Source organism: Cladophialophora bantiana, assembly GCF_000835475.1.
Source record: "Cladophialophora bantiana CBS 173.52 unplaced genomic scaffold supercont1.4, whole genome shotgun sequence".
Lineage (NCBI taxonomy): Eukaryota > Fungi > Ascomycota > Eurotiomycetes > Chaetothyriales > Herpotrichiellaceae > Cladophialophora > Cladophialophora bantiana.
In genome coordinates, this window is record NW_015971578.1 from 1,022,419 (window position 1) to 1,046,731 (window position 24,313).

The 24,313-nt window shown below is 50.7% G+C and overlaps 8 protein-coding genes and 1 non-coding gene across 9 annotated transcripts; 6 read left to right on the forward strand and 3 right to left on the reverse strand.

Annotated features, from left to right (window-relative positions):
* Positions 1–5,147: 5,147 nt before the first annotated feature.
* Z519_03149 lies at positions 5,148–5,238 on the reverse strand. Its single transcript has one exon. It is a non-coding gene; the product is annotated as a tRNA-Val (tRNA).
* Positions 5,239–8,266: 3,028 nt separating this feature from the next.
* Z519_03150 (uncharacterized protein) lies at positions 8,267–8,808 on the forward strand (the record flags this gene model as incomplete). The annotated part of the gene is made up of 2 exons (XM_016760902.1): positions 8,267–8,438; positions 8,633–8,808. 2 exons carry the CDS (start codon positions 8,267–8,269, stop codon positions 8,806–8,808), a joined length of 348 nt encoding a protein of 115 aa, XP_016622752.1.
* A 662-nt stretch (positions 8,809–9,470) lies between these two features.
* Z519_03151 (uncharacterized protein) lies at positions 9,471–10,847 on the forward strand (the record flags this gene model as incomplete). The annotated part of the gene is made up of 1 exon (XM_016760903.1): positions 9,471–10,847. One exon carries the CDS (start codon positions 9,471–9,473, stop codon positions 10,845–10,847), a length of 1,377 nt encoding a protein of 458 aa, XP_016622753.1.
* A 587-nt stretch (positions 10,848–11,434) lies between these two features.
* Z519_03152 (mitochondrial import inner membrane translocase subunit tim17) lies at positions 11,435–12,008 on the forward strand (the record flags this gene model as incomplete). The annotated part of the gene is made up of 3 exons (XM_016760904.1): positions 11,435–11,513; positions 11,564–11,907; positions 11,961–12,008. 3 exons carry the CDS (start codon positions 11,435–11,437, stop codon positions 12,006–12,008), a joined length of 471 nt encoding a protein of 156 aa, XP_016622754.1.
* A 636-nt stretch (positions 12,009–12,644) lies between these two features.
* On the forward strand, positions 12,645–16,403 carry Z519_03153 (uncharacterized protein; the record flags this gene model as incomplete). Its single annotated transcript, XM_016760905.1, has 1 exon — positions 12,645–16,403. The coding sequence occupies one exon, from the start codon at positions 12,645–12,647 to the stop codon at positions 16,401–16,403; it is 3,759 nt and encodes a 1,252-aa protein (XP_016622755.1).
* A 669-nt stretch (positions 16,404–17,072) lies between these two features.
* Z519_03154 (uncharacterized protein) lies at positions 17,073–18,020 on the reverse strand (the record flags this gene model as incomplete). Its single annotated transcript, XM_016760906.1, has 1 exon — positions 17,073–18,020. One exon carries the CDS (start codon positions 18,018–18,020, stop codon positions 17,073–17,075), a length of 948 nt encoding a protein of 315 aa, XP_016622756.1.
* Positions 18,021–18,910: 890 nt separating this feature from the next.
* Positions 18,911–20,788, reverse strand: Z519_03155 (uncharacterized protein; the record flags this gene model as incomplete). The annotated part of the gene is made up of 1 exon (XM_016760907.1): positions 18,911–20,788. The coding sequence occupies one exon, from the start codon at positions 20,786–20,788 to the stop codon at positions 18,911–18,913; it is 1,878 nt and encodes a 625-aa protein (XP_016622757.1).
* A 780-nt stretch (positions 20,789–21,568) lies between these two features.
* Positions 21,569–22,044, forward strand: Z519_03156 (60S ribosomal protein L30; the record flags this gene model as incomplete). Its single annotated transcript, XM_016760908.1, has 3 exons — positions 21,569–21,644; positions 21,703–21,857; positions 21,949–22,044. 3 exons carry the CDS (start codon positions 21,569–21,571, stop codon positions 22,042–22,044), a joined length of 327 nt encoding a protein of 108 aa, XP_016622758.1.
* Positions 22,045–22,594: 550 nt separating this feature from the next.
* Positions 22,595–23,386, forward strand: Z519_03157 (60S ribosomal protein L10-A; the record flags this gene model as incomplete). The annotated part of the gene is made up of 3 exons (XM_016760909.1): positions 22,595–22,639; positions 22,692–22,867; positions 22,924–23,386. The coding sequence occupies 3 exons, from the start codon at positions 22,595–22,597 to the stop codon at positions 23,384–23,386; spliced, it is 684 nt and encodes a 227-aa protein (XP_016622759.1).
* Between the last annotated feature and the right edge of the window lie 927 nt (positions 23,387–24,313).

Sequence of the window (24,313 nt, forward strand, 5' to 3'; positions counted from 1 at the left end):
ATGCCATTCGGAACCGAATGGACAACAACCGCAGGATTTCCCAAGATCCCGCGCTCGAATCTTGATATAGAAACAATGAATCAACACAATCGTCGGCACAGTTTGTTCGGCCAAGATATGCCCCCCAGCCAAAGAACTCTTGCATTTGTGGTCCATTCGAGGTTTTTCGTTTTATCATTTATCATTGGTTCTTTCTTTCAGCTCCCAGCCTTGGGATCATCGCGAGCTCCGACAGGAAAGGGTCCTGTTGGTTTTCAAAATGTTCAGATTTTTTGATTACTGTCCTCATTCTAACAAGACTAGAAGCTATGTTACATCATGAGGTATTACCTTCAGCGTCTGTCTCTGAACACGGATTGAAGATGCAAGGACCGTCACGCAATCGAGGCGCCCAAAGACGGGATTACTCGCTGGGCAGCAGTGTTCCGATCGATATTGGCTCCATTCTCGGTCCTGTTACCTCGCTTAAAGCGATGGAAGGACAGAAAGACATTCCAAGCCCTCCAGCCTGAGTCAGCCGAATATGGAGCTATTGCACCTACCCGTCTCGGATCGCCAAGGGGCGCTGAGACGGCCCGACTTGTAGCTCTGACCGGGATATTGCCGAAATTCATGAGTAAGTTCGGTTATGCTCTATGGGAGTTGTCATCCAGGCGCTTAGTACGAGGTACACCAGTATTGCGCGCCTTTCTGGCTATCAGGCCCCAAGGCCCTTGGCTCTCTACCCTTTAAGGTACAAATTTTCCTTTCTAGAGCTGGGATATGCCTACAAACTCGACGTGCATGTAAGATCGTGTAGGCGGCCTTGACGTGGTCCGGCATTGAACAATGGAGCCATTCCACCATTGGGTTGACTTGCGTTACAATCGGTATCAGAATCCAGACAACCTACAGTCGCATCGGTTGGATGCTCGTGCTGACAGGGCTCATGACTCGTAGTTTTGCTTTGATTTCTCGTATAGCAAGGCCCCGAATACGATTTTCTCGGCAAACAAGTCTGTCTTTACAGCGAAGCTAAATGATGTGCTCGCAAAATAACACACCAGGCTGCGCCGGGAAAATCATTTTTTGTTGGCGATCGTGCCGCCCCATGGCTCCTGGATCCTGCGGGAGAAGGCTGAAGGCAGAACTCCAAGGCATTCTACTGTGCGGCACCTCTCCGGTCATATTTTAGGCAACACCTCGTCGAACTGAACGCGCTTGTCAAATTAACGGATCCATTGGCTTTGAAGGTAAAGACAGATCGTCTTCCACATTACCTTTGTTTGAGTCCCGACGTAGCCGTGGTTGTGATTCACATCAACTCCATCGGTAAGTGTCGGACTACCAAGCTGCAGTCTCCCCGAGCTCTCGGAGTCGTACCATTTAGTTCAACGCATACCAATCAACTTCTGCGACTCGAAGATGATGGCAGAGTGTATCCGATTGGATACCAAGATTTTGCTCCGACGCATTGCTTGTTGTCGTCGCCCGATGTTGCACGGGGTATCAACAATTATCGATGCTATGCTAATGGTTCACGATTTTTGTTTTTCTGAACACCTGTCACAAACTGCCTTGTCCCCAATCGTCGTGAGCGTCTTGAGTACAATGGGGTCGGTCACGGGGTCCATATGTTGTAATTGTCACACATCGAATGCGCAGTTGCAAACTGGTCTGGTTGGAACAGGTGCTCGCTTCCCAACCGCGAAAATTGCTATGGACTCGCGGTACCACTTGCTTTCCGGCGAAGCCGACTGCAATGAGAGGCGAGCCGGTTCACAGGCATCGCTCTTTAGGGTGAAGTGATATCTCTTCAGCGGCTGGATTGGATTTGTTTCAGATCCTTCACGGGTGACTAGCCTGTCGAACTTCTCGTCAACCCCAATCGCGTGGTGAATCAGTATTGACTGAAATGCCCGCCCAACAGTCTCGGCGTGTGCGAACTTAATTGTCGCGGCACGTCAAAGGTGGTTTTATGTCAAAGATGGGCCTGCCACAAGCACTATCGGAAGTGATCTGCCCAGTCATCCGCGAAAGTGACTGTCTTTTATCATCCTTAGTCCAGTCCTAGTCGGTGAGTGAAAATATTTCGCTTGGGAATAGACCCAATCCCCGGACACCCAATAGGACAAGACCACGTTTCCCAGAGCAAATGTGTCCTGTTTTGGGGGGGGTTGATCTTTTTGGGACACAGCCGATGGGCTCGTTGGCCTCTAAATGCACACCGCTACCGACAGAGCAATGTCAGTTCCCAGATGAAGATACGAAAATATCCCGCTGGGGCCAAACCCACGGAAATGACATCCGACTGCCGAAATCCATGACGCTTAGACGCACAGACTGTGTGGGTCTGATTGATGGTCTGAGACCCCTCTCGCCGTTACAAAGAGGGCCCCTGATGTTCCTGGAGGGTTGAATCAAGCTCTTAGGATTTGCTCGTTACCGAGCCGGGCAGGGAAATTACTTGCATTTTCTTGATTACTGTGGATTTCGACCACGAATACGAACGGGTAGGTTTGCTGAGGGTGTGTATATTAGCAGCTTTGGAGACATGAAAGGGCGGACTGGTTTTGCACGTCAATTCTCACGTCAGGGATCGACGTGGGGGAAGCCGCCCAGCGTACGGGGGCGAAGGGGACGCATCTGGAGCCAGGCAGGCTTACAGGGAGCTAATAGGAGGTTCATCTAGTCCTGCATATGGATTGAACCCAATTCAGTTGGCACCCTATCAGCCTTAACTTGAAATGATTAACAGTGTGCCCCGTGTATACGTATGCTAAAACTCAAACATTTGTCGGCTCCGACATGACCCTTCCCGACTGGTGAGGCAATTAATCCTTTGACCCAACGAACCCGCGGAGACCGCGAGACCCTTTTCCCCCTTTCGCACGTCTCAGCCTTCTCGTGGTAATAGCCAAAAGTACAGAGCTACAGTAAAGAATAAGACCGAGTTCACACGTAATACGTGCGGGACTGATTAGAATAGTAAATACAGGAATCACTCGCTGCTCTCCCCGTTTCCTGACCGAGGCACCTACGTACAATTTTCCTTCCACTTGATATCTTTACGTAGGGTCGGGCTGGTGGGCATTGATTGCTCCGTGCGTGGATATGTATGTATTGTATGTACATGGCGAACGAGATCCCAAGTCCAAAACGGGCAGACCGACCCACCGATCGACCACTTCAGAAGCATCCTCTCAGCTCGCAAAATGGGCAGCAGAGAGGGGACCATGTCCTGGATGGAGTTTTCTCATCCTAGAGACCGTGGAGCTCTTTAAAAATAGCAATCATGATAAGGATAATGATACGCCATTGATCTAGTTAGTCGTGGCTTTCAACAGATACTACAACCGCTACTTATTATTATCTTGAGCATCCGGGTACGTTCATATCCCTCGGAATGGCTGTCCTCATCGTTATCCCTATGTTCGAAATCCTGTTCCTCGCGCAGGGTTCATTCCCAAAGATACGGCTGCCGTGACTTCTGGCATTGGCACACTACGTCGTATACCCTACCAGCCATGAGGTTACCAAGTCTGCGGTCTCAGTAATGCCCATGCCTTTCTCTGTGTCGCTCCATTCGTCCAGCAGTCTATTACTTCCGGTTCTGTCATCATCACCATGACGATTTCCGTTGTGCCAGAACGGATACAAAGGGACGGCCGGGCAGGACATGTCCCCTCTGAGGATTACGCTTCTGCTTGAGACTGCTTCAACTTTTCCTCCTTGGAATGGTACTCAGCTGGAGCGTTTGGTCACCGAGACGCACCATTGAAATGCGAGCCTCCTGGTGGCGTCGAGAGTCGAGAGCGTCTCTGAAAGCTAGACCTCGCCGAACTTTCCAAATGTTTCGCAGATCCAATCAGCTCGACCATGTCGTGGTCTCGCTGTCAAGAGATCAGTGAACGTCCTTGTGCATCTGCCTCCGCTCTGGCCGATGGAGAGATCGGCGATAAATGGGAAAGTGCGGCGACAGTGGCCGAGTCGAGGGCGTAATTTCAATATAATCCTCAATATCGTCCAGAACCTGACTCTTGAATTAAGAACTTCTCAATGCTCGCTATACGGTTTCCCCTGGCGCACATCCAGCGAGACCATATTGTCGGTCGCATGAATCAGGCCTCAATTCGACCGAGAGTATATCATGCAGAGTGGAAAGAAATCTTTGGATAACCCGACGGCCTCCATCATGATCTGCCCAGGCCAAAATAGACCGAAGCGTAGGGATTTTCTTAGTGGAGGGACAGAGATGATAGTCGAGAGCCGGAGATATATCGCAGGCTTGAACTGCAGGTTGCTCGAGACACCTGCAGCAATCGTCGTAGACATCTTTTTGATAGTCCATAGATAAACCTTGACGGTCAGAGTCGTTGAGACCCCAAAAGCGCCACCAGCAGCCTCTGAAGTCGCTTAAACATATCTGCATCTGCCATGGCCCTCTTATTTTGCCCATATTACTATTTCCGCGCCGGCGGTGTTGTCAATAGTTAATGCATATCGGTTCACCGTTCATGTATGCTGCATATCCTTGGAGAGTAGGGGAAATTCTGGTAGCATAATGCTTGACTCATGGCCGTCCGACATTTCCGGTGTGTGAAGATCGAATAGGCTGGATCTCTCGTTCAGGGCTCAGTTGAGACAAACATCGCACTCTTGTTTCATTCATTCAACAGGGTTGTGCTAGTGGACCTTCAACTCAGAGATTGAAGTGTGGCATAATCTGAGCGAGATGGGCATTGTATTGTGGAGAGCGCCGCCAAGGGAAAACAGTTCAGCCACAAGAAGCAGAGGTCAGGTTTTCAGATCAACCAGAAGCAGAGCTTGTCGATTTCGATGCCCTATGGCCCATCCGAGACGCACCTAACCTAATATTCTTACATCGATGACCACATCACCAATGCGAAAAAAAGAGTTTGTGAGACACAATTTGTCGTTGCAATTTCTATAAGAGGTGCGCAAGGGTACTACAATACGATAACCTTTCGATAAACCCATGAACCCTTGCTGGAGTCGAACGCTGATGACTGTGGATATCTAGAAGGCTGAACAGTAGAGAACACTGACTGGTCTACGACGCAGTCTCCTGGGGGAAAAGAAAAACAATCACTAACAAACAAAAACAAAGAAGCAAAGGAGGAACTTTCTCGTTCACTTGCTGGTACTGTTCGAACCCGGGCTCGAACCGGGGACCTTGCCGGATCTAATGTTCACATTAATGTGAACGGCATGTGATAACCACTACACCATTCGAACACAATTTTAACACTAAAATTTGAGCTCAAATTAATTGACTGTGTTTTGTCGATGCTCAAAGCTAGGCGGGATATGGACAGTGTGGGGGGTGTCTAGCGCCTGGCAAAATCCACCGAACCGGCACGGCAGGCATATTGCCCTTCAGGGCCACAGCCTTGCGAACAATATTTCAGGGGGCAATGGGGTATACCCTCTGATCACTCAGGAACTCATTTCAATTACAATGGCCACCCTTTTTCAAACATTAGCCTTGGATTTTTGCGTATCATACGACTCACCTCGCCGGAAATGAGTGTCGGGCCCCTGGTTGTTCGCAGAACGCTGAGAGAATACCGCAGATGGCCAGATCCTATCTGCTTCGCCTGGCAGCGCAGTGACACTCAACTATGCAAGGCACGAGGATAGGCGCCACGCTGTTGAAACCCTTCTCCTGCTTTTGGTCCAATGCATTTCCTTTCAGACGGGACCTGAGAACCGAGTATGGAGACGTGGAGACGATGAGACAGGCCGAAAGAAATGAAGAGGCAAGCGGGCAATTCCATTCTCAACCTAACACGATGAAGCAAATGATGATCCTTTGTTGAAAGAAGGTAGAGACAACATTGAGTCGGACGAGGACCTTTAAATACCACCTTCACAGCCGTTAGCTGAGGACAAGGCCTCTAGGTTAATTCTTCCAATTTTGGAATCGACCAGTAGTATCCAATGTATACATTGTCAAATATATGAATCATATATCTGTTTACAATGTGGGTCGTTAGGTCGCAGCTCTGAAACCTGGAGAAATGCAGACAAAATCACCTAGACCAATACCCTCGCTACTTAGACCAATACCGTAGACCATTTGACCTTCGACAACGCGTAGGCGTTAACACTGTGCTGAAGGAAGCCCAAACCGGCATGACACCTGTGTTTGCTGAGATGAGCACGAAGGCAGCTGTCAGTACTATAGCCCAAATGACGATCGTGAAGCCATGAGATTGCCTCCGACGTTGCTCCTCCTCCGCAAGTCTCTCTTGATTCCTGGCAAATCTTGTCCAAATAAGGTCGAAATTTTCGCCAAAGAGTATGGGCTTCAGGGTCGAGGGCTTCGTGGGATAATCCTAGCTTTTTGAGAAAGCTTGATATCGGAAATTGGTCGATTGGGTACAGAAGTTTGTGTGTTCTCTGTACTTCTGCTGGAAGACCGTCAGGATAGAGTGAGCTGCATCCAATTCCCATATCATATTCTGAAGCGTTTACCGGAGTGTGAGGTTTCCTACCGCTCCTTCACAACCCCATATCGCTCCCAAAAAACTGGCATGCGAGAAGACTCTGATGATAGATTTCGAAGCGAATGTAAGGTCCCAGATATCACCAGCATACGAGATGCGGAAGTGGCCTCTTCCAGTTCTCCGAAAAATCCAGGAATAGCCAGTTGTTACTTGGTTGCTTGACGATGTCAAAAGACCTCCACACCGCCCGTTGCAATGTTAGGCTGTCATCCCTCAGATCGGGTCTGGTGAACAACCAAAGTCTGACCACAAAGTGCACAATGCGGTCCAAAGTTTCCCGCGTAGTAGGAGTTCGCAACTAGTCTGGAGGTGCGGCTTCAAGCTCATGTCGGATGCCCGCAATCGTTAAATACGGGCATTGCTTGAAGAAATTCACATTATAATGATAGAAGCACAAGGCAGTTTTTTCTCTCCGAACCGCTCTGGCGACCCAAAGCCCCATATTTCGCGGAAGATTTTTTTCAAAGGTTGGTTTGTGATGACTGGTTTGCCTACGATTCCTGACAAGAACCTTGCATGGTTCATTCTGCAGAATCGGCTGGCAGCCTTACTGGGTTTCCCATGGCCGAAACATCCAGGTCTTCCATTGTCTTCATAGGTACATCCTAGTCAGACTGTAATATCTATTGTTCGTTACCAACCTTAATGAGCCCCAGCCTCTGCCAGCGTTTTTCTTACCTCATAAGGTAGGCTACCGTGTCGCAATGAAGGAGCTGTCGATAATCCCGCATCATCATCGAAATAGTATGCTGTTTGGATGGTCAGGCTCGTGCCCCTTGGCCCGTGTGCTGCTGGATGTCCCCTTACCTACAATGGCTAGTATAACATCTATAACCACTTCCACTCAGACAATATTCAGTCGCGATAGAATACAACAAATTCCACATCGAACGACCTGGTCCTGGCCGAGAAAGCATATCATCACTTGAGCTTTACTGGTTGAGCACCAACGAGTTGCATGGAAGTGTTACACCTTTTATCATGATTTCCTTAAAGAACATTAAAAATGCCCTCGCAGGAGACGGTCAGTCGCCTTCAGAAGCACTCGCAGCTTACCAAGTTTGGCTTCAGTTATATGGCACGCCAAGCGGGTCTTTAGACTTAGAGCTGGTGAGGATCTAAGGAGGCTAGACAATGGAGTGCTGTCTAAATCTCCTTTCCCTGTCGCTGGCATTGTTATGCGGCCCGACAGTTAGTTGGCCTCCTTCAACGGCACTTACTGTCGCGGAACCAGCAAATCAATCTGCATTGTTCACCCGAGACCAACACAGACGGATCTGTGTGTGGGTTATGTGGTGTCCCCATTGGAGTGTAAAAAACAATCTGGTAGATTCCGAGATTGAGATACATATCTTCATTCATGAGAAACAAGGTCGATTTTAATCTCGTCTGGGGCAAGGGCGATATACCATCATCCGTACGAAGGACTGTCGTAGCGCTCAAAAGCCCTATATATACATATTCATTGACAATCAGCAGGACAACAGGGCTGAGGGCGGAGTGTGAATAATGACAAGAAGCAGTTGAAGATACGGTGCAGAAAATAAACGCCCAAAAAACCTCGAAGGCACAGTACGGAGTATGGACTTGTAATTTAGAATATTAGTGTATTTTTAGTTCGTGAATCACAGAGGGGGATTGACTACGAGTCCCTCGAAAATCAAGACAATTTTCTTTCTTCCCCTACAGACTATTCTGACGAAAGATACCTATGTAATAGTACCTAGCACCGAGTGGCTAGTAGGTTCTACAAAATGTCTTCAGAGAAGGTCAACCTCGAGACACCATCCAAATGCACAGCAGACTTTTGCCTTATCCCGCTCGGCACACCCACGGCTTCAGTGTCAGCGGAAATTGCTGAAGTCCAGCGCCTCATGAAGCGAAGCGGGTTGAAATACAGTATGCATTCGGCGGGAACTACTGTTGGTGAGTGAACAATGTATCGCTTCTTTAAGTCCCGACGCGAGTCTCATACGGCGGCATTATGCTGTGTATCGGGGAGCTACTTGAATGACTTTAACCCGGCGATTCATCATCATTGCTGCCATCAGCTCCGGTGCTTTCATGTTCTAATATAACGTCCCCCTGAGTTTATTCCTTTGCTGATGGTTCTCCAACAGAAGGATCCTGGGACGATGTCATGCGATTGATCGGTCAAGCACATACACTGCTTCATCGGAAGGGCATAGTACGCATCCAGAGTGATATCCGCGTAGGGTCTCGCACAGATAAAGCACAGACTATGGAGGACAAAGTCGCGGCCGTGGAGAAGTTGCTAGCTGGGGATAAGGTCTGAGATGACGACCTAGGGACCGAGTTCAGGGTACTCGGTACTCAACCGCTTGTTAATCTTCGCATGGAAGAGATCTGCGAAAGGTTGGAGGGTGGGATGGACATTGCACGTGGCCCACACTCCTCCTTGCACACCGTCCAGCGAAAATGAAGCGGCAAAAGAAAAGAGTGCGGGTGTTTCGGGTTCAGCTGGGTCTGTAACCATCCATCTGCACTCCGCCACAACGAGCAGGACGCCACACATGTGGCTTCACGGGTGGCTTGTGAGGCTGTGCAAGCTGTTTGGAAGTGAGGGTGATTACCAGCGTCGGCCAAATCAGCCAGGACCACGCATCTCAACCTGCGACAAATGCTCTTTTAATTGGTGACAATGGCCCTCACTTTGCCGCCCAACTTCTTTGACATTTCTTTGAGCCAGATACAAGGCTTCGCGCCATTGTCTTTGTGACTCTTGTTGTTTCTGCAAGTGCTCCAGTGCTTGCTGACCGACTTGCTCTCCCCAGCCATGCTATTTCCATCCTCAGTCCCCGACAAGCGGTTGGACTAACCCTCACCGCAGTTCCTTCTTGAGCAAGATACTCCCCTAGCATTCCGTGCACCTTTACATCGATTACTCCTACCTCTTGATACACATTGAACGAGCCAAAGCCCAGCCAAGAAACAGGCATGGCTGCTGTCACACAGACCATTGCAATCATTGACAAGTCGAACAAGGTTGTCAGTACAACCAAACAACTGAAAAATGTCTTCAAGGAGGCCAAGATGGCTTACTTGGAGCGGAAGGCTGAGATAGCAGCAGAACGAAGGGCGAGAGAAGAAAAAGAACTGAGGAAAGCAATGAAGAACGTGACAATAGCAGAGGATACTAGGTCAACTGCGTCCCGAAGGTCGCACAGACACCACGGTCACAGAAGCGAGATTGATAATGGTCGACACCGACCTTCAGAGGGCCAACACCACTACTCCCCAGAATTCGTGTGCACGCCTGCTCCTCATGCAGGCTCCGAAGCCACCGCTCCCAGGTCGCCAGAAGAAGTCTTCCCCAGGCATGTCGGCCTCGCAGAATTCAATCAGGAACTCTACGGCCACCATCACCCACCCCCAGAATACACACATGCCCCGCATGGAGGCAGCGGGCTTGTTCGCAGGACGACCGATCTACCACTCGATAATCATTGGTCACATAGACCTCCACCTCTGCGTTCTCACTCGGTCTCCGACGTTGACATGGACCTTGCATATGGCGAATTCCATCCGGAGTCACTTATGCTGGACCCGAAGGTGGAACAAAAGTTACAGAAGCAAGAAATGTCCAGCCTGGTCACTAAGTGCAAGATGCTGATGGACGAGGCCAATTGTGCACAGCACAGTGTCCGGGCCACTATCGCACATCTGCAGACAAATCCGGACTCCATGGCAGCTGTTGCCCTGACGTTGGCGGAGATTAGCAACTTGGCGGGCAAGATGGCACCTGGGGCACTTGCAGCTTTCAAGGCCGGAGCTCCCTCGGTTTTCGCCATGCTCGCAGCTCCCGAGTTTCTGATTGCTGTGGGTGTGGGTGTTGGGATCACTGTTGTGATGTTCGGAGGCTACAAGATCATCAAGAAGATCCGAGCCCGGGTGAGTGACAAAGAGGATGACGCAATGGATGAGATGCTGGACGTCAATGAACTTGACCGGATTGAACACTGGAGGCGTGGTATCCCGGATACCGAGACGGCGAGTGTCGCTACAAGCGTCGAAGGTGAATTCATCACTCCGTTGGCTGCAAGAAGTATGGGTCACCTGCCTCTTCCCCGGGAACAGAGCCGGGAAAGACCCAAGGAGCCGAGAAAGGAAACGAAGAAAAAGAGACACCACCGGAGAGTCGAAGAGGACCCTGACCGCACGTTGGTGGGGAGTGAGAACTCTTCGAAATCGCGGAGAAGCAAAGGCAGCAGCAGATCGGAGAAGAGAGAAAAGGCCCTTGTCAAGACCAAGAAACCTAGTACGCTGAGGAGAATGTTCCTCAGCAGGGATACAGATGTTTCTTCCAGACGATGAACCGAGGAATGCAGATATCTCTTTTACACCGGTGTCGCGGCAAGGATTTTGGACTGGATATATGAGGTTATGAAGCGATGATGGTTATGGAAATGCTAGATACCGTGCTTGCAGAAGCGAAATACGTACTATATCTGGTTGATTTGGACATTTAAGGACGTCGAAAATACTACGGAGTATTCTCCAAGCACTACTGCAATATCGAAATTGAGATCACATGACTACAATCACGTGCTCCTGCGGCGAAATTTTGGTGGCTCGGAGATCTTTTGGCCTCAATTCCACGATTTATCGCGAACCTGTCAAGCCTTCTGTTCATAAACTCCAAGTTTCCTGGTGCCTTTACTGTTTGGTATTTGGCTGCTTGTAGTATATTTCGAAGTGCCGCACTACCCTTCACTCTTATTCTCTGTCGATTCAAACCACCCTGCACTGTAGCCAGCCAGCCTGTCGAATCGTGGCCCGCAACGAACTCGAAATCTCTAGCCATCATCGACTCCGCTGTCATCATCTGCGCTGCCTGAAAGCGGGGATATAGTTTCAATTGAATAAATCACCTAAGTGCTTCGAACTCTCAACATTCCACCATGGACCACTCCCGAGACCCCTGTCCTTGGGTTGCCCTGTCCGATTTTGGTGGTGCGTTTTGTATGGGTGCTTTGGGAGGTGAGAATATGTGGCCCTTTGCTCCGACACCCGCCTTTGACACGCGGCAGGTACATTATGGCACGGAATCAAAGGTTTCAGGAACTCACCCTACGGCGAACGAAGGATAGGCATGATCACAGCCATCAAAGCTCGAGCGCCCGTTACTGGAGGAAATTTTGGAGTATGGGGCGGTATGTTCAGCACATTCGATTGTGCAGTCAAGGGCATTCGGAAGAAGGAGGACCCATACAACTCGATCATCGCCGGATTCCTGACCGGAGGTTCACTCGCGATAAGAGGAGGTTACAAAGCGGCTCGAAACGGTGCCATAATGTGTGCCATCTTCCTTGCTGTCATTGAGGGTGTTGGTATCGGTATCCAGCGATTAATGGCGGAGAACACGAGACTTGATGTAAGTTGACCAGCGATTCTCGGAAGTCACTCGGCTGGTGCTAATAGATACAGCTTCCTCCACCGGCACCACCTTCAGAATCGGGACGCATGGCCGCATGACTGGAAATGGCCACAATACCGCATTTCATTTAACGAGTTCTTTGAATTGCCCTACTCGTCCGACCGCGGGTGGCGCAATACGACGGTCCTTGCCGAGATTCTCTACTCTCCCAAGATTTCCAACTTCGTTGGGCAATGTTGAAAGACTTTTGCAATGGCACAGCGGGGGAAGGACATAAACGGACACAGGGAAACAATTCTCACGTTTCGAAATGACTTGACATTCGAACAACCCGAGCGCTTCTGAGTTGGCATATGCTTTTGGTGCCCAAGGTTATTGTTGCTGGACGGCAAGACGCCTTCTCGAATATCGCGAAGGCGGTAGAGAATTGTTGAAACGATGTCTAGGGTTGTACTTTAACGGTGTAATATAATGTACAATGAGCAAGGGAATTGCACAAACTAAATTCTTTGTGGCCTCTGCCTGCTTGACAATTGTGACTACCAACGTCACGAGGCTGAGCTTCTGCCTTGGGATGCAAGGGATCGTCTCTCCGCAATCGCCATCTTTGTGCAACACCCTTCTTTTCTTGAACACCAACTCGCCCTGCCTCCCTCTGTTGGATAATCTCCTGCTTGTACCGCAGTTGCCTTTCCTCTTATTCTAACATTGTTTATTTTCCGGTTTTGTCTGTCATGCATTTTACGAAGCATGGCTCCAAAACTGCCATTCTGGACGACTCAAGTCACGAAGGGTCCGACAAACAACCCCGCGTGAAGGCCAGTGACCTTGGTTTTCATGTGCCCGACCATGTCCTCGACGACATAATCCAGATTTCAGACCCAAAATCACTCTACTCCAATGTTCACGCTCAGCGCGACCGGCGACTTCGCCTTTTGATCAGGCGCTATACGAACCAGATTCAGTATGGATGCAGAAATATCAACTGCACCACCCCTACTTGTCTGAGCTACCGGAAGAGAAACAGCACGGGACCGTTGAGAAAATATACTGAGCTGAGCGCGAGGACGCTCGCATGCCAGTTGGTGGATGAATACAATCGAAGTGGCAAGGAACCGTTTTGTGGACTCTGCCAGAATGAGCCCGTTGTGCCATGGTATGAGGATCCGGCACTCGGAAAGAAAAGGAGGAATAGTTACGAGAAGGTTGCTCACTTGCGTCAAGAAAACGGCCATTTACCAAAGCCGTCAGGGCTGGCACAGCGCACCAAGGATTCCTCCAAGCCTACGCCGTTGACGGACAATGCGCCGCGAAGGATAAGTCAAGACGGTGTGGTCCGGGCGGGTAGACGCCTGCGAGAAATGGACACTTCCATGGAGGATGAATTGGTCGATGTCTTGAACCAAACGATTCCTCGAGGTAGCAATGAGAAAGAACCACTCGCTGAACACGATGCGAACCACGACTTAGAACAGGCCTCCGCAGCCCCCGCAAAACAGAAGGATCTCGCTTCTTTCACGCAGACATTATTTGACCTGGTTCCCCTGCGACTTCTTAACTGGTTGCCAGCGAAATATGATTGCTCCACGACAAGTGTGTCCGGACCAGCCGGTCCACCTGTCAATCAGAAACAAGGCTCTATCAAGACGCCTGCGGAAGGATTCCTGCCACCGGCAGAAAATACCGAGTCCCTCTCTGAACGAGAGACTCATGAGCAAGACTGCGCGTCAAAAAAGCCACATCACCAACCGGCATACAGCCTTCGAACACTTACCTGGGTCACGCTACCCTGGCTGAGATCTGTGCCCCGCGATGCGGAAGGCTATCAGAGGAAGTTTGTTCCCTTCATGAAACAAAGCTTGGCCTATTGTCTTAGTGACCCCGAGCGTCTGGTCAATACAGTCAAGGATCTTCAAGACAGTTATTGGACAGGTTCGAGGAAGCAATCGGAGCAGAACGATATGAATGCAGGGAACGGACCCATCACCAACCCAGAAAGCGATTCTATAAGTCCATGGCCAATCATATCGACAAACACAAGGGATGATATGCAAGCTCTCTTGTTCAGCTTTGCCTACATACAGAAATTTGAGCAGCGTGATCTTGTCTTAACCAGCATACTAGATGCGCTACAGAACGCATACTACTTGCCGCCGTGGCTACAGAGCAGACAATCAGGAAAGCACAGTCGATCTGGCAGTGGAAGCAGTGATCTAGCTTTGATAAAGAGGCGTCAATCTTCGGACGTCAACAGGTCGCACAATTCTCGATCTCCCGATTCTACGGGGCTCGATCTGCTTCAAGAGATTGATACGCCACTGATTCCACTGAAAGATGCACAAATAACCGAACTATGTCTTATGGCATTGTTGTCTTTAGCGACCACGATCTTCCATCCCCCAGATGCTATGCTTTTCTCGGGGAAGCAGCACTTTGTCCGGCTTGCTAGGGAGAGAAACTGTGGTCTTGCCCATTCATTTTGGGTTGTCTTCAAAGGACGTGATCTGACGGGCATACGCGAAATCATAGATGTCATCGACATCTGCGAAGATTGGACTGTCCATCGGTTGCTCACAGCTCTAATGAATATCGTCAGCCATCGATTGACCGTTACCAAGTGGGCGGCTACCCTGAAGAGCTCGGCTATGTCAAAGTCTACTAGGACGACCATCGTTGAGTCACTCATTGATCGATTTGACCGAGACTACCTCTCTGGATGGGATCGATTCGACAAGAATTCTAGTTGGATCGGCGCCGCTGCTATCGAGCTCGGGAGGACAGTCCTACTGAAAGATTGGGATCGTTCTCCAATTATTCAGCGTGCAGGTCCCGTGGGCGGTGCCCTGGAACTTTTGGCTGGGTTGTACCGTGCGAGACACCAGTTGAATCTGGATGCAGAGTGGTTTCATATGCCATTCATCGCCGACATTTTCGACGACATGTCCATGCCATCAGAATGGTTGTCCTTCCGCCCAGACTCTCGGCAAATGCATCTTCTATCTTTCTCTTTTCTCTTCCCACCTGAGGTTCTGGTCCAGTACTTCAGAGCAATAAATATTGCGATCATGAAGAAGTCGCATGAGGACGCCACAATTGTTTACAACGATATCAGGCAATATATGTGGGCACCCGCCATCCCGATCTATGGTGCGAAGGAAGTTTTGGCTCACCTGCGACCTCACATGGCCAGGTACTTTGTACTTACAATCCGCAGACAAGATGTATTGAACGATGCGATTGATCAAATATGGCGACGTCAGCGCAGAGAGTTGATGTGCCCTTTGCGTGTCCGCCTCGGTAAAGATGAGGGCGAAGATGGTCTCGACCATGGGGGAGTCCAACAGGAGTTCTTCAGAGTCGTTTTTGGAGAGGCGCTCAGGCCTGAGTATTCCATGTTCACCGTTGACCATACGACGAGGATGACTTGGTTCCAGCCAGGTTCCTTTGAACCACTCTACAGGTTTGAAGCCTTGGGGATCTTGATGTCAATGGCTATCTATAATGGGATCACCCTGCCTATCACCATGCCATTGGCATTCTACCGAAAGCTTTTGGGGCTCAAGGTGAAGAAACTCGAGCATATCGCTGATGGCTGGCCTGAGTTGACGAAAGGTTTAAAAACCCTCCTGGATTGGTCTGATGGGGATGTCGGGGAGGTAATTGCTAGGACCTATGAATTCAGCTACGAGCTCTGTGGGAGTACCGTCACGGTGGACATGCAGAAGGTTGGCCGTCACGACCCTTGGCCCCCGACAAAGCCGCGGACGAGCAAAAAAGGTAAAGAGAAGTCCAAATCGACCTCTTTCGAGTTGCCGCTGGAACCAACACTGACACCGCCACCCCAACCATCGCCCAACTTGAGTCCTAATATACCGAACGGTTCGATCTTGAGCCGAACCTCTTCCATCGAAATCAAAGGCATATCCACCCCCTTGAGCATCGATAGTGACATGCTCGAGAATTCTGGACAAGAAGCCGCATTAGTCACTAACGCCAACCGCGAACAATACGTCAAAGACTACATCCTGTGGCTCACGCATAAATCCATCGAGCCACAATATGAAGCCTTTGCCAGAGGGTTCTATACCTGCCTCGACCGCACCGCTCTGTCAATTTTCAATCCAGAGTCCCTGAAAGCCCTGATCGAAGGATGTCCCGACATCGACATCGACGAGCTCCAAATGACAACTACCTACGACGAGTACACGTCGGATTCACCTACGATTGTTGATTTCTGGCACGTTGTGCGCAGCATGAGCACCCACCAACATCGGCAACTCTTGGAGTTTGTCACGGCGAGTGACCGCGTGCCGGTCAATGGCATGCGGAGCTTGACGTTTATTGTGCAGAAGAACGGCGAGGAAGATAATAGGCTGCCCAGTAGTAGTACGTGCTACGGCAGGCTGTTGTTGCCGCAGTACTCGAGCCGGGCGGTCCTGGAAGAAAAACTGACAAAGGCGATCGAGAACTGCGTCGGCTTTGGGACGCTGTGATGCCCCTCTCTCCTGATCAATCCTCTATGTAATGTACCTCTACTTTTCTACGCGGCGGCAAGAGGCAGGAGAAGGAAAGGCTTTGGGGTTGTCTGTGCTAGGAAGAAGAACCATGTCGGAGCTGGGCTGAACTGGGCTGAACCGAGTGAACAACAGGAGCCGAGCCTGATGAGAGTGAAGAAAGGAACCACAAAACGAAGCGAGGCTAGCACGCAAAGAGATAGATGATTTGAATGTTTATCTGCACGTTGCTAAACGTCGCTTCTCTCCATCGGAATTGGAAAAGGCCCAGCACTAAGCCTTCTTCCACGTACTCTGTCCTAGGTTGAGTCTATTCTCCCGAGTCTCTACATGAATGTTTGTGTTTTATATCCGTTCTGACGGGTCAGTCCTGCCCAGTCGCCTTGCTTCCAAAGCAAAATCGGCCGCCGTCTCTCCCACTTCCCATTCTGTGCAACATGGTCCTTACACCATGACCCGAGCGTGTGTCCCAGTGAAAGGGGCCGAGTGGAGGGAGGAAGAGAGAAGGATTGATGTCAACGAAGATCGGGCAGTCTTTTTAGACCTTTCTCTCTGCGAAGTGCATCCGCCGAAATCCAGCTCCAGTCGTTCTGTGCAGTGAGTGCAGCAACTCCTGTTCTCGCTCACTAAGTGGCTTACAATAAATTCTTAAGCCACCACTTGTACGCTGGCTGGCTGGGGCTGGATCTCGTCCGCCGCCATCATGACATGCCTCTCAGCATCCGCCGGTGCTTGGCCGTAACTCTCCTGCTCTTCGATGATCTCGTCGTCAACAGCAGTATGGGACAATTTGCTTGGGTTCTGCAGTCCTTGGTCCTCCCATCCTTGCATCATTTTCTGAAACAGCTCCTGTTGCTTGTCGTGGCCTAACATCGGGTGTTCTAGGCCTCTCCGATTACGGCTCTCCATTGTTTCTATTAGGAATGCTTCCTCGTCCGAGTCGTCGGAGAAGGAGTGTTCGAAGTGGTACGTGCGGTATTCAGTATTCTCCCATCCAGTACCAGACAACTTGGCTGCGTCTTCCCAGTCATCTGTGAGGTAGTGAAGGTAGCCGCCATGGGTGACCAGGACGATCTCAACGTTGTCATCTCCACTCTCCGCCAGTTCACGGGCTTTCTGGCGGAGGAGACGACGGCAATCCCTGGCGCGGGTTTTGATGGCCTCACTTGCAGGAGAGTAGCGGTTGTCTAATGTTTTGATGTTCCACGATTTTGTAACGAGGGAGAGGTCGACCGGCCAGTTCTGATCGGTGCAGAAATCTCGTAGGACATCGACATCGGAGCCGGTGTCACAGGGATAGTCGGATGTTTCTTGCGCATCAGGAATCGCGAGGATGGTAGGCTTGCACTTAGGGCTCGACGTCAGTGCGGGCATGAACGTGAGCAAAGCGGTGTGGAGTGTCCTCGACAAGGGCGAGGCGGTGATCAGTGAGAGTGACTGCTGGCGCTCTGGGGACCAGTGCAGTTCTTGAAGTGTGGCGCATTGGGATTCGCCCAGGGGCGTGAGGCGCGGGTCGGGCAGAGAGTGGAATTCAGAACCCAGGTTGTGGAAGCCCTGAGCGTGGCGGATGAGGTGAATCTTAGGCTGGATCGACATCCTGCTGAGCCGTCGATGTGTAACAGATGATTGTCTTGGTGGATAGAGGGGCAGAGTCGTTGGGGTGACGATTTCAATGACGGCGATTCCCGAGCCACCTTCAAGTGCAGACTAAGTCAAGAGAAACAAACTCAAAGAAATAGAGAGAACGGAGGATGTTAGGGAGTACAAGAAAAGGGAAATGAAAATCTGGGAGGACGTTAGCAGAGGGAGAGTGAATTGACATGGAAAGGAACCGTGACTCAAGGACTTGGGCCAGCTGTCCCAACTTCACCCACGCCGCTCATTCTTCCAATGGCGAAGTCGTGCCTGTCGTAACTTACAAGTACACTGGCGTCCGCCGTCAGACGGCCCGCAGAGGACGGGAATGAGTTGAAGTGGAGTCCCCAAACACCAGGGACAACAAAGAGAAAAGGAAAAGTTCATCGAATTGGGTGGCAGGATGCGCAGTCGTGAGCAGACGAAGGACAGAATTCGCGCAGGCATGAAAAGACCCGATTCGATATGCAGAAGATCGGAAAATCGGAACAATGTTGGGCCTTCACCGACACTTGAGAAACGGGTCGGCTCCCGGATTGGGCGAAGCCGCTTGACTATTAAGAAATCGCCGCTGTCTGACAGTCACCAACTTCCTTGGCAGACCGCTTTCTAGCAAGTATGAGGTACTTGTTACAAGTACCAAGTACTGTATACAGAACGCACTTGGACACGCAAGACAAGGCTCGATGGCCAGAATTATTCTGTCAGACCGCGACTTATTGTTCACCTGGGTACCCTCCGCAGCTTCACAGAGAACTGCCAACTCGATTCCAAATCCTCATGTCTGCTCTATGGTCTATTCGCTCCCACACCCATCCTCTGGCATGACATGTAGCTCTGATGGTGGTTCTTCACTCCTCCTGGGTCTCGATGGTGCTCCCTCTGAACCATCCCCACACCGAATTTCTATTCGCCCGTTTCTGCATCTCTTCTTCCGATGCCGTTTGCTCTTGTACCAACCGCAATGGCCTCAACTGGTTCTGTTTCATCACTGCCCCCGGAATACTCCCTTGAGCCTGTCGTTCTCCGCTCATTTGTGCTGTCATCGAACCGCCATCGGTGGTCGACCGCTGTTCCTCGCTGTGGGAGTCGCTAGTAACGCTGTTCGCAGAGCTACCCCCACGGGTGCCGGAGCCGGATGGCGTACGTGTGGTTGTGGAGGTAGGAGGGCCCCCAAAATATGATCCACGCCCTTGTGACAGTTGCGGGCTGAGTGGTCGAATGCCTGGGCTCATTGGTCCTCCAGACACCGTCCTCATGGGAGATCCACGATTCATTTGCTGAACCACTGCGGCAGCTGCCATGTCAGATTGTGCCTGATCAGATCTCGCCCTGCGATGTCCCCGGTTCAGCGGTATGCTTGGGGCCGTATCTGGGTTCTCGTTCGCTGTGGGTGTTGCCGATGCAGGTTGTGCGTAAGACATTGGCCGTGCTTTGGCCCCTGGCCGTGAAACAACAGATCTGGCTCGCTGCAGCAAGCCGGTTGCCACCCCTGCCACTGTGGATGCAGTGGCTCCCTGCTGGTCTGGTATTGCAGGCAACGCCTTTTCTGTGTACGCCCTTGTCGGAGGCGGAAGCGCATCCTCTTTGTCTTGGATAATATGTTCAAATCCTTCATGCGACAGCAACCTCCCGATGATCTTGTCGATATATAGCGTGAGAGCTTTGTTTTGATCTCTCATTGACTTGTTCTCCGCTTCTAGCTTCCTGTACATCTCACTCTGCCCTTCGGCGCTCTCCTCCTCCTCGGTGGATTCAAGCTCCTCCGCAAGCGTGCTCATCGAACTGGGCTCTTCGTCGGTATGCTCGTGATGCATGAAGTTGCCTTTTAGCGTCTTCTCGCTCAGGAGCATCTGGAAGCTTTCGTTCTCCTCTTTCAATTTGGCATTTTGCATTTTCATTTCTGAAACCGCTTGGTCTAACTCCAGGAGACGTCCATCTCCCACGTGTTCTTGTTGCGTCAATTTCAGATGTGCTTCGGCCAGCTCTAAACGGAGAGTATTGATTGTCTCATCTTTCTGTTGCAGACTGTGAGCGAAATTCGAAGCAAGATGTTCTGGTCGAATGCCTTCTCCATCGACCTTCGCATCCGCAACTTGAGCTTCGGCCATTCCTGCACTTCGACTAGCATTCAATCTCTCAGTACCCTGCAAGCGCAAGGCTTCATTCAGTCTGTTAATGGTGGCCTGTTGCTCTGCCTCCTTATTCATCTGTCGTTCTCGTTCCTGAAGGAAGAGCTGTTGGTGTTCCTCTCGTTCGATTTCCAGCTCTCGGCGTTGTCTGTTCAGATCTCTAATTTCTGCTCTCAAACGGTCCACTTCGGTTTGCTTTTGTAAGTCGCGTTCCTCTGAGGCCATCTGCGCTTGCGAGGCCTCATCCAATCGTTGCTGCATGACTTCCAATTGTTTTTTGTATCGTTCCGATGCCTGCTCCGCTCGCTGGACTTGCTCTTGCAGATCCTTTATCAGTTGCGCGTTGGCCGACTTGGCCTCTTCATCCTCTTGGTCGTTGTCGACAGCGGCAGCAAAAGAAGTGCTCATTCGGTTTGTTGCTTTCCTTAAGGGTCGGGTCTGCCGGAGAGACGGGGTGCGAGCAAGGCCTGTTCCTGTACTTGCGGGTACTGAACTTCCGACACTCGGCCTGTTGGGACTATTGTCGTTGGCGTTGCGGCGAGACGGAGGAGTGTTGGAGGGATTGGAAAGCGATGCCCTAGAGTTGGGAGTTGCCATGATGATTACTGCTGCGCAGAGTTATGACCGAGTAGTCGAGGCGCGTTGAGGCGCTGCTGGCAATGCGGCAGAACGCGGGTCACTGAATGGATGATTTGGAGACAGTTTTCGACTGTCACATAAATAGGTAGGCGATGGTGTGCAGGCGGTATTGGCTGACGATTGAGGAGGACGTAGGTATTGGTCAGGAAGCGAGTCTGCGCCTCAGAAATGAGTGACGACGATGTTCAGCTGGAATACTGTAGATATGATGAGTGATGTCTCAGAACAAAATGCAGGATGAGGTTTGGATGAGCAAGTGATGCACCCAGCCATTTCATGAATGACATACATGTTGAATGGACATATTCAATAGGGACCCAAACACGCATGCACATGCCATTTAATTGAAATCTCCGGATGGTAACAGCAGGAGCAACAGCGGAGCCTCGAGCGTTGCTTGAGGCAGCCCAAAGGCAGCCCTTGCTTGCATTGCCGCATGCGGCGCCCGTGCAGGTCACTAGGCTGCCCATGGCCCATGAGAGGAAAGTTCCAGGGGTCCGCTTTGTTAAAACCCAGCCTCACCAGCCCCGGTGGCGGCGACCCAGGGGCCATGATCGCCCGGCCACCCTTTTCGTCAAATCAAAGTCACGTGGGCGCCGCCGCCAAGAATGTTTTCCCACAGCGGAAGCATTTTTAGCATCCTGCTAGATTAAATCTCATTTCCCACCACCAACTCTACCAAGTCGCCGGAGCGCAGTGTTCAACCAATTCTACTGTTCGATCTAGTAGAGCGCAACGATGGCACCAAAGAAGGCCAAGAAGACGACCGACAGCATCAACTCGCGCCTGGCGCTTGTGATGAAGTCCGGCAAAGGTGAGCCTACACTCTAGAGCCTAACGCCTATTCGTACGCATCTAACACCTCGAGGTAGTTACTCTGGGCTACAAGTCAACCCTCAAATGCCTTCGATCTGGCAAGGCCAAGCTGGTCATCATCGCGGGCAACACTCCTCCTCTGCGCAAAAGCGAACTTGAGTACTACTCCATGCTCTCAAAGACGAATGTCCACCATTTTGCTGGAAACAATGTGAGTGCATGTTCATGTGGAAGACCCTGAGAAGAAGCTCCCACGAGCTTTGGAGGGAACACTGGCTAATATTACGTTTCATCCATTGTAGATTGAACTGGGCACGGCGTGCGGAAAACTGTATCGTTGCTCGACCATGGCCGTCCTTGATGCTGGTGACTCTGATATCCTCGGCGCTGCTTCATGAGCGCCAAAACCCTACACAAGTGCATATTGAGAATCGCATGTGTTCAATGTCATGATACCCTGGCCGTCGAAGGCGCAGATGGCAAGACGATGAGATGGAGCCATCTCTGAAAATGTGCACACAGCCATGGATCTGGCATTGCCAAGGTACCAATAACAGATAGAGAGAGGCCCTCTGCTCCATAAATTGAGAAGGAGCAGTACAAAGAATCAAATACTCGATCCTACCACCGGTGTTCATCATTGTTGCTCATTGTTTCGTAGCTCGCCAACTGAAACTAACAAGTATAAACATCTCGTCTGACACGATAGATGCCCAATTCGTGGCTTAAGTTATTCTGTCAGACTCAGTCGCGGACTTAGTGGCTGCCAGATCGGGAATTAGGGCAAGAATGTGCCTTGCCTCGTTTCTGGTGGCGGATTGTCTTGGCATTCGATTTGAAATCAAGTTGAGTGGGAAAGTCTACAAAGTTCGTCGTTGACTCTTCAACTTCCTTCCCCTCGATCATATCGTTCGCAAGAAGTGCTAGTCTCTCTGTACAACCTTCACGATGGCCAGAAGACCTGCCAGATGCTACAGATACTGCAAGAACAAGGTGAGCAGACGATTTTGCGGCAATGTGCGATCGATGTACTAATTCCTCGCAGCCCTACCCCAAGTCTCGATTCAACCGTGGTGTACCTGACCCCAAGATCCGTATCTTCGACCTGGGACGAAAGCGTGCCAATGTCGACGAGTTCCCTCTCTGCGTGCATATGGTTTCCAATGAGTACGAACAACTGAGTTCCGAAGCCCTCGAAGCTGCCCGTATCTGCGCCAACAAGTACGTCTACAATTATGTTGCAAGCAAATGTGAAGACTGGCTAACAATGCCTTCAGGTATCTTGTCAAGATCGCAGGTAAAGAAGGTTTCCATCTCCGTGTCCGGGCCCACCCCTATCACGTCGTGCGCATCAACAAAATGTTGTCCTGCGCTGGTGCCGATAGACTTCAGACTGGGATGAGAGGAGCCTGGGGCAAGCCCAATGGCACCGTCGCTCGTGTCAACATTGGCCAAATTCTGCTGTCCGTCCGAACCCGAGACGCTCACCGTGCTACCGCTATCGAGGCTCTACGACGTTCCATGTACAAATTCCCCGGTCGCCAAAAGATCATTGTCAGCAAGAACTGGGGTTTCACACCGTTGAGACGTGAGGAGTATGTCAAGCTGAAGCAGGAGGGACGTGTTTTGATTGACGGTGCATATGTCCAATTTTTGAGGAACAAGGGCAATATTGAGCAGAACATGAAGCGATTCCCTGGTGCTTACGAGGGTGGTAGCGAGATTGCCGCTGAGGCATAGATTTCATGTTACGACTCGGGGGGGTGAAGCGAGCGAGGTGCAAATCCAGAGGTCACAAGTGGAATATCGGAGTAGTTTGAGCTCCACGGAACGGGGGTATCGATTATTGAGCCAAACATTAAGGTCTCAGAACGATACTCTGTGGAATGAAAAAATGCGCCTTGCGCCGGGCAAATGGGTTCCGTCGGACTACAGGAAGTTCTTCGAGATACTTCTGATCATGATAGACGCAAAATGATGGACAGTGACTCAATGAGACAACCCTGTTTTTCGTAGACACCTCTGCATGTATCTATGTTGCTGAAAGTGACGAAAGTCCCTGTAATGGGAACTGACAGAACCCCCTACCCCCGACACCACTGAACAGCAATGAGCTAATATGTAGTATCACCCCTAGCGGCCCCTTCCAGTACATGAAGTGACGACAAAGAACGAGTGGCAATGCTAGAACCTGATGCTCATCCCGGGCTAAACTGGTATTATCCTGACCGGCGCCCGTGACCGGACTCGCGCCCCCACAAGTTCACCACGAGGTATGCTACAATCCGAATGTCAGATTGCGTGCCTGAAGGCGGAGGATTTAGGAAGAATAAAATGGTAATTTTTAATCTTTCGCCCGGAATTGCCTCATCAGGAGGAGCCATTTCACTACAGGGCGAGGTTGCCAGTATACGATGCAGTGATATTCCACAAGGGCGGAAGGTCAGGATTTCCAACAGGGTCGCGTGGTTTTTCGGGCGGCTGTTAGTCAGAAAAGCCGCCTGAATCCGTAACCAACTTGGCTTGGTAGCGGTACCAGGAAAGACAAGGGCACAGGGTCAGAGTGGCATGTTTAACCAGTAGGCGGCAGATAGGAGATCTCTGGGTTCATAACTGTATCTCATCCACTGAAGGGAGGGAGAGGCAAGGGAGACTAGGCCGGGAGCA